Raw genomic sequence first — 7,607 nt, 5'->3', positions numbered from 1 at the left:
GCTGTCCCTCAGCTCTTCAGCTCAAGACTAGCATTCTACCACTTGAGCCACAGCGCCACTTCCGGCTTTTTTCTTTTTTGCTTATGTGGTGCTGAGGAATCGAACCCAGGGCCTCAGGCATGCAAGGCAAGTGCTCTACCACTGAGCCATCTTCCCAGCCCCTAATGTACTTTAATTTTCAACATCTCTCTCCCCTCAAAAGATTCACTTAGCATTTAAACTGCTAATATTGTCCTGTTTCAAAGATAACTGGACAATTTTCGATCCTTTAAATCTCAAATCAACTGTACATTACCATCTAAACAAATATGGACTTTTCAGTTTTCCACTGAGAGATTTGTATAGTTAAGGAGGCCAAAATATAACAGTCAGTGGCTCATGCCTGTAATCCTAGCTCCTTAGGAGGGTGGGATTTGAGGATCCTAGTTCAAAGCCAGCTCAGGCAGCAAAGTTTAAGACTCTTTATCTCCAATCCACTAACAAAGAGTTAGAAGTGCAGCTGTGGCTCAAGTCTTGAGCAAAAAGAGGTCAAGGACAGTGCCCAGGCCCTGAGTCCAAGCCCAAGAACTAGCACCAAAAGAAAAAAAAAAAAAAGAGTACTATGAAGGAAATAAAGGAAAGAGTATAACCAGTATAACCATGTGTTCTTAAGGGAAAGAACACATGACATTCCTAGTCATGTGAATGAGAAGTCTAGTGATGAATTTTTGTCATTTGAAGATGACTTTCATATTTAGACTTCATTGCACCTCAGCTTCTTATGTGTTCCACTGACTACTTAAGTCTCTCATCTCTTTTCAGATAGCTTACATACATCTCAAAATTGATTTATCTACTTTTTTTTTGGTGGGGGGAACAAACTGGAGTTTGAACTCAGGGTCTAGGTGCTGTCCCTGAGCTGCTTCTGCTTAAGTCTAATACTCTAGCTCTTGAGCCACAGCTCCATTTCCACCTTTTCTGGTAGCTTATTGGAGATAAGAGTCTCCTGAAGGCTGGTGCTGGTGGCTCCCACCTGTAATCCTAGCTATTCAGGAGGCTGAGATCTGATGATAGAGGTTCAAAGCTAGCTTGGGCAAGAAAGTCTGTAAGACTCCTGTCTCCAATTAACCACCAGAAAACCAGAAGTGGCGATGTGGCTTAAGTGGTAGGGTGCTTGCCTTGAGCTGAAGAGCTCAGAGACAGTGCCCAGGCCCAGAGTTCAAGCCCACGACTGACTGACACACACACACACACACACACACACACACACACACACACACACACGTGTCTCATGAACTTTTGGCTTGAGTAGCTAGGATTATAGGTGTGAGCTACCAGTGCTCCACACACACACACACTCACACACACTCACACACACACTCTCACACACACTCACACACACACTCTCACACACTCACACACACTCTCACACACACACACACACTCTCACACACACACTCACACACACACTCTCACACACACACACACGTGTCTCATGAACTTTTGGCTTGAGTAGCTAGGATTATAGGTGTGAGCTACCAGTGCTGGCAGGGCTTTGCACTCTTGCTTGGCTTTTTCTACTCAAGGCTGGCATGTGAGCCATTGCTCCATTCTGGCTTTTTGCTAGTTAATTTGACATAGAGTCTCATGAGTTTTCCAGATAGGGCTGGCTTTGAACCTCAATCCTTAGATCTCAGCCTCTTGAGTAGCTAGGATTACAAGTGTGAGCCTGGCTTCTCATCTAATTAGTTTTTTTTTTTTCTTTTGGTGGTTTTGAAGGCTGAATTCAGGGTTCTATATGTGTGAGGCAAACTGCTGTTGAGTTACATTCCCAGACTCCTCATGTAGCCAGTCTGTTTCTTAGGCCCCAATCCAAGAACTCCTTGATTTCCTTCTTTATTCTCCAAGTTTAATTCACTATCAAGTGCTATCTCCATAAAGATGCCAAACCCACATTTGTTTTTAAAGCCATCTGCCTGTTTTCCAATTATGCTAAGAATAAAATTTGAATTCCTTGCTATGGATTAGCATCAACTCTTATCTGATCTAGACCTTTTCTGTAACCTCTTAATTGTCCAATTGTCCTTCCCTTCAGTTTTCAAGGGCAATTATTTATCACTTAGTTCTTAGCTCAACCTTATTTTTTGTTTTTATTTGTCATTTGTGGGGCTTGAACTCTGGGCCGGGGCGCGGTCCCTCAGCACTACCGTTGAAGGCTAGCACTCTACCACTTAAGCCACAGCACCACTCTTAGCTCAACCTTTTCTAATAGGCATCCTTAACTGAGGCAGTCAACCTTTATCCCTGACAATTGCCAGTCTGTTTTATTCCTCCTGCCCCACCCCCAAGACAGAATCTTAAAAAAAAAAAAAAAATCCTGAGTACTGGGCTTACAGGTCTCACACCTGGCTAATCTGTCCTTCTTAGTCTTTTGTTTTGTTTTTGGCTGGTCCTAGGGCTTGAACTCTGGGCCTGGGTACTGTCCCTAGCCTCATTTTGCTCAAGGCTAGCACTCTACCATTTGAACCACAGCACTACTTCCAGCTTTCTCTGTGATAATTGGAGATAAGAGTCTAATGGACTTTGCTGTCTGGGCTGGCTTCAAACTTCAACCCTCAGATCTCAGCCTCCTGAGTAGCTAGGATTAGAGGTGTGAGCCATCAGCATCCTGCTTTTCTTACCCTTTTACTGGTACCTTAAATTCATCTCTATTTATTGCATATTTTCCTCCATTAAGATGAATTACTCCAGAGAGGGATTTAGCCAGTCTTTGTTTTGTTTTCTTCTTGGTGATGGGGCTTGAACTCAAAGTCAGGGCACTGTGTCTAGGCTTTTGTGCTCAAAGATAGTGCTCTACCACTTTGGGGTACAGCTCCACTTCTGGTTTTCTGGTGGTTGATTGGATGTAAGAGTCTCATGAACTTTCCCGCCTGGGCTTTGAACCACGATCCTCAGATCTCAGCTTCCGGAGTAGCTAGGATTACAGGCATGAGCCATCAGTACCTAGCTTAGTCTTATTTACTGTAAAATTCTAAATATGTGACACATAGTAGGCTCCTGATAGTCACTGAATAAAGATACAAAAATGTTATTTAATTAGTTATGAACATATTGAGTAGTGCATAATAGTTTAAAGCAGCTTCCACTAATTTTATTGTGCCTGATCTACTGTCACCAGCAGTTCTTGTCTGTTCTAAAATTATTCTCCCACCTACACTCTACCTTATTTACCTCTCACTGTTCTCAGTATCATAGGAGCAACATCTCTTTGAAAATCTCATTTCTAAGCAGCACATTTGCATATTAATTCAAGTATTTTTCTTTAACATTTAACAGCCAATTTTCTGCAGGGCTTCATGCATGCTAGGCAAGCACTCTACCACTAAGCCATATTCCTAGCCCCAAACTCCAAATATGGTCTTTTTAATTTAATGTTTTTTTATTTTTATTTTTTTTTGGTTCCAGTCCTGGGGCTTGAACTCAGGGCCTAATGATGTCCCTGAGTTTTCTTGCTCAAGGCTCTACCACTTGAGTCACAGCACTACTTGCCAGCTTTTTTAGTGTTTAATTGGAGAGAAGAGTCTCACAGATGCTTCTGCCAGGGCTAGCTTTGAACTTAAAGCCTTGGATCTATATTCATGCAAGATTCAGAGGGTCCTACTTCTTGTCCCTATTAATCTTTATTTTATAAATTCCTTTCCCTTCTCCTCTAAAGCTATTTCTTTTGAAATATAAAACAAATTAATGAAAAAACAAAAATTACTGGTCAAAGTCAGGCATGGTGGTACATACCTGTAATCCCAGCACTCAGGAGGCTGAGGGAGGAGAAAGCAGATATACCCTTGTGTGACTTAATGGCTTCAAGCATATCTGAATAATTTGTAAGATCAGGTACCTACCTCATCCAGAACTTTTCCTTCTTTAATAGACTGAGTCACCCCTAAAGAGATCATGAAAAAGACAGATCACATCGAAGCAGAAGAACATACCCCCCTTCATGAATGTTTTCTCTCTCTTAAGCCACCCCACTTTTTAATTGGTTGTGGGGCTTGAACTCAGGTTCTGGATGCTGTCCCTGAGCCTCTTTGTGCTCAAGGCTAGTACTTTACCACTTGAGCCACAGAGCCACTTCTGGTTGAGTAGTCAATTGGAGATAAGAATCTCATGAGGCCCTGGGTTCGATTCCTCATAAGCAGATTAAAAAAAAAAGCCAGAAGTGGTGCTGTGGCTCAAGTGGTAGAGCGCTAGCCTTGAGCTGAAGAGCTGAGAGACAGTGCCCAGGCCCAGAGATCAGGCTCCACGACCGGACCAAAAAAAAAAGAATCTCATGGGGCCTGTTTGGCTCTGGCTGGCTTTGAACCAGATCCTCAGATCTCAGCCTCCTGAGTAGTTAGGATTACAGGTGTGAGCCATAGGCTCCGGTCAAGCCACCACTCTTTATTAAGGTTTGTGGAAGAAATTTCCTCCTGGAGACCCAGTTAATGCTTAACTTAAACATAATAAAAGAGGCTAGCTAATGCACATAGATTTCTGCCTATTAAATAAATTCCAAGTTCATATGCTAACATTTCTAAGAGCAGATTAAGTCTTATTAGTTATAAAAGAAATCCATTTTCCCAGCATCACCAGCTTATCTGAACAAAGCCATATGCATTAAAGACAGAGCTAGTTTTGTGTTACCATTAAAGACCTTTTGGTAATTCAGGCTCAGCATCAGCAAAAACCTTAGGTGTTAAAATGTTAGGCGCAAAAATGCAATTCTGAGGTGTTAAATGGAGGAGGGGAGAAGCTGTATTATACTTACAGAAATAGCTAACTACCCATTTTCTTCCTGCAATTCCCAGAAAATATTTCAGTGTCCGTTCACAAACCAACTCAGCATCTGTGGAAAGAAAAACATCTTTAGCATATTAGAAGAAGAAAATAACATCAGGAAGTGCTGCCCCCAAAAGCTTACGGACCCCAAATCCTGCTCTCAAGATCAATCTGGATTGATGATGTCAGACACCACTACAGATAAAATCTGAAGCTGGAAGCACCATGAATTATAAGCAGCAGGCTTGGAGTTTTGGAGGCCTGGAAGAGGCAAAGACCAGAGGAAATGACTGTTCTATCTTACCGATGCCATGGCAGCTAAAGAGCTCCAACCCTGTGTTCAATGAAGTGTTCACATCAGTGATTCACTGGATAAAAAAAAGGCTCATTTTATGAGATGGTGATATGTAAAAGGAGAAGAAAAGTCTGGAGGTGTGGCTCTAGTGGTAGACTGCTAGCCTAGCAAACACAAAAGTGCAGTGCCAGGTCTCAAGTTCAAACCCCAGTAATACCATCACCAAGACCAAAACACAACCAGTGTTGAAATCCTAAATATGATAAAATTTTACCTCCCAAACCCAAAACATCTACCTGGGGAATTACTGGGAATTACCTGGGGAATCCTAACTTCCCAGTAATTCCCCAGAGGGACAGGATAATATGGTCTTTTTTTTTTTTTTGGGTCTGGTCATGGGGCCTGAACTCTGGGCCTGGGCGCTGTCCCTCAGCTCTTCAGCTCAAGGCTAGTGCTCTACCACTTGAGCCACAGCACCACTTTGGCTTTTTTCTTTTTGGCTTATGTGGTGCTGAGGAATCAAACCCAGGGCCTCAGGCATGCAAGGCAAGCGCTCTACCACTGAGCCGTCTTCCCAGCCCCTGGTCTTTTTTTTTTTTCCAGTCCTGGGGCTTGAACTCAGGGGGTAGGCACTGTCCCTGAGCTTCTTTTGCTAAAGGCTAGCACTCTACCACTTGAGCCACCATGCCACTTCTGACTTTATCTGTTTATGTGGTACTGAGAAACTGAACCCAGGGCTTCATGCATGCTAGGCAAGCACTCTACCACTAAGCCATATTCCTAGCCCCAAACTCCAAATATGGTCTTTTTAATTTAATGCTTTTTTGTTGTTGTTGTTTTTGGTTCCAGTCCTGGGGCTTGAACTCAGGGCCTAAGTGCTGTCCCTGAGCTTTCTTGCTCAAGTCTCTACCACTTGAGTCACAGTACTACTTGCCAGCTTTTTTAGTGTTTAATTGGAGAGAAGAGTCTCACAGATGCTCCTGCCAGGGCTAGCTTTGAACTTAAAGCCTCGGATCTCAGCCTCTTGAGAAGTTAGATTTATAGGCATGAGCTACTGGTGCTTGGAAAAATATGGTCTTTTTAGATGCATTCTCTTTTCTACATAAGTATTTCAGAAAGCAGGAGGTGAAGAATCACTTCTGTTTATTTCCTAGTGTTTCAAAGACTGTTTGAAGAAATAAGCAAACTTAGAAAAGACCATTTAATTTTAAAGAGGAGAAATGTATTTAAATCCTAACACAGCAGGCCATCTGCATGGAATAGAAGCAGCCTTTCTCCCTCACAGAATTCCTCATAATTTTTTGAAGCTTTTTGTTTAATTGCTATAAAAGCTGGTTTTACTTGGAAAGTAAGGAATGGTGTATTGCCTTTGAATTTAAAGACTGAACTACTTTGGATTTAATTTGGACTTTTAAAGCTTTCTTTTCACCTTTCATCAGCTTTGATCCAAACTTACAGCTTAAAAGATATTAAAGCTCAATGACATTTGTCTCTAAAGTATTAATTCATTTGTACTTTCTTGTTCTAGCACCTGATTCCAATGAGCTAAATTACCCTTTGACCCTGTGATAAATTTTTTTTTTGTGTGAGCCAGAACCCAGGGCCTGGATGCTGTCCTTTAGTTTTTTTACTTAAGGCTGGTGCTCTAATATTTGAGCACAGTTCCACCATCACTTTTTCTCTGGTTAATTTGAAATAAGAGTCTTAGACTTCCCTGCCTGCCTGGGTTGGCTTCACATTGGGATTCTCAAATCTCAGCCTCCTGAGTAGGCAGGATTATAGATAAGAGCTACTGGCACGCAGCTTCTTGCTTGACTTCTTCACTCCTGGCTGGTACTCTACCACTTCAGTCATTCCTCTATTTGTTTTTTGTTTTTTACTGACAAAATAGAAGAGTCTCTTGGAAAGACCTGCACTAGTGGTGCATACATGTAATACTAACCACTCAGAAGGTTGAGATTTGAGGATCATGATTAAAATTTAGCCAAGTCATGGGCTGGGATGTAGCTCAGTGGCAAAGCGCTTGCCTAGCAAATACAACGTCCTGGGTTCGATCCCCAGTACCAAAAGAGAAAAGACCAAAAAAAAAAAAAAAAAGTTAGCCAAGTCAGCAAAGTCTATGAGACCACCAAAAAGTCAAAGTAGAGGTGTGGCTCAACTGACAGAGCTTGAGCTGAAAAAGCCAGGTGAGGGCTCAAGGCCCCGAGTTCAAGCTCCAGTACCAGCACACATATAAAAGTATCTATTGAATTTGTCTTCTCTAAACCCCTGACTTAAAACACAGGGTGTTGAACTCTTGCTAATCTTTTTTTTTTTTTTTTGCTCATAGCTGGTGCTCATTTGAGCTATGCTTCTAGTCCCACTTTTTTTTTCTGGTCAACTGGATATGGAATCTCAAACTATCCTGCTCAGCTTGGCTTTGAACCTTGATCCTCAGATTTCAGCAACCTGAATATTACAGGTATGAGCCACTGATGTCTAGCTTACTCTTCAAATCTTAATTAAAAAGCACAAGGGT

The 7,607-nt window shown here is 42.0% G+C and overlaps 1 protein-coding gene across 1 annotated transcript in view; it reads right to left on the bottom strand.

The window, feature by feature from the left end:
• The window catches only part of Brca1 (breast cancer 1, early onset), a 99,039-nt gene that overhangs the window by 11,703 nt on the left and 79,729 nt on the right, over nucleotides 1-7,607 (bottom strand). Inside the window, exons 17-18 of the mRNA XM_013031946.1 lie at nucleotides 4,784-4,861; nucleotides 3,875-3,919 (exon numbers count right to left, since the gene is read on the bottom strand). Coding sequence (XP_012887400.1) covers nucleotides 3,875-3,919; nucleotides 4,784-4,861 — 123 coding nt within the window. The remainder of the gene's footprint in view (nucleotides 1-3,874; nucleotides 3,920-4,783; nucleotides 4,862-7,607) is intronic.

The sequence above is a fragment of the Dipodomys ordii genome, unplaced genomic scaffold (assembly GCF_000151885.1).
Source record: "Dipodomys ordii isolate 6190 unplaced genomic scaffold, Dord_2.0 Scaffold147, whole genome shotgun sequence".
Taxonomy (NCBI): Eukaryota; Metazoa; Chordata; class Mammalia; order Rodentia; family Heteromyidae; genus Dipodomys; species Dipodomys ordii.
Note: the sequence above shows the minus strand (reverse complement) of the source record. Positions and strands in the feature narration are given on the sequence as shown.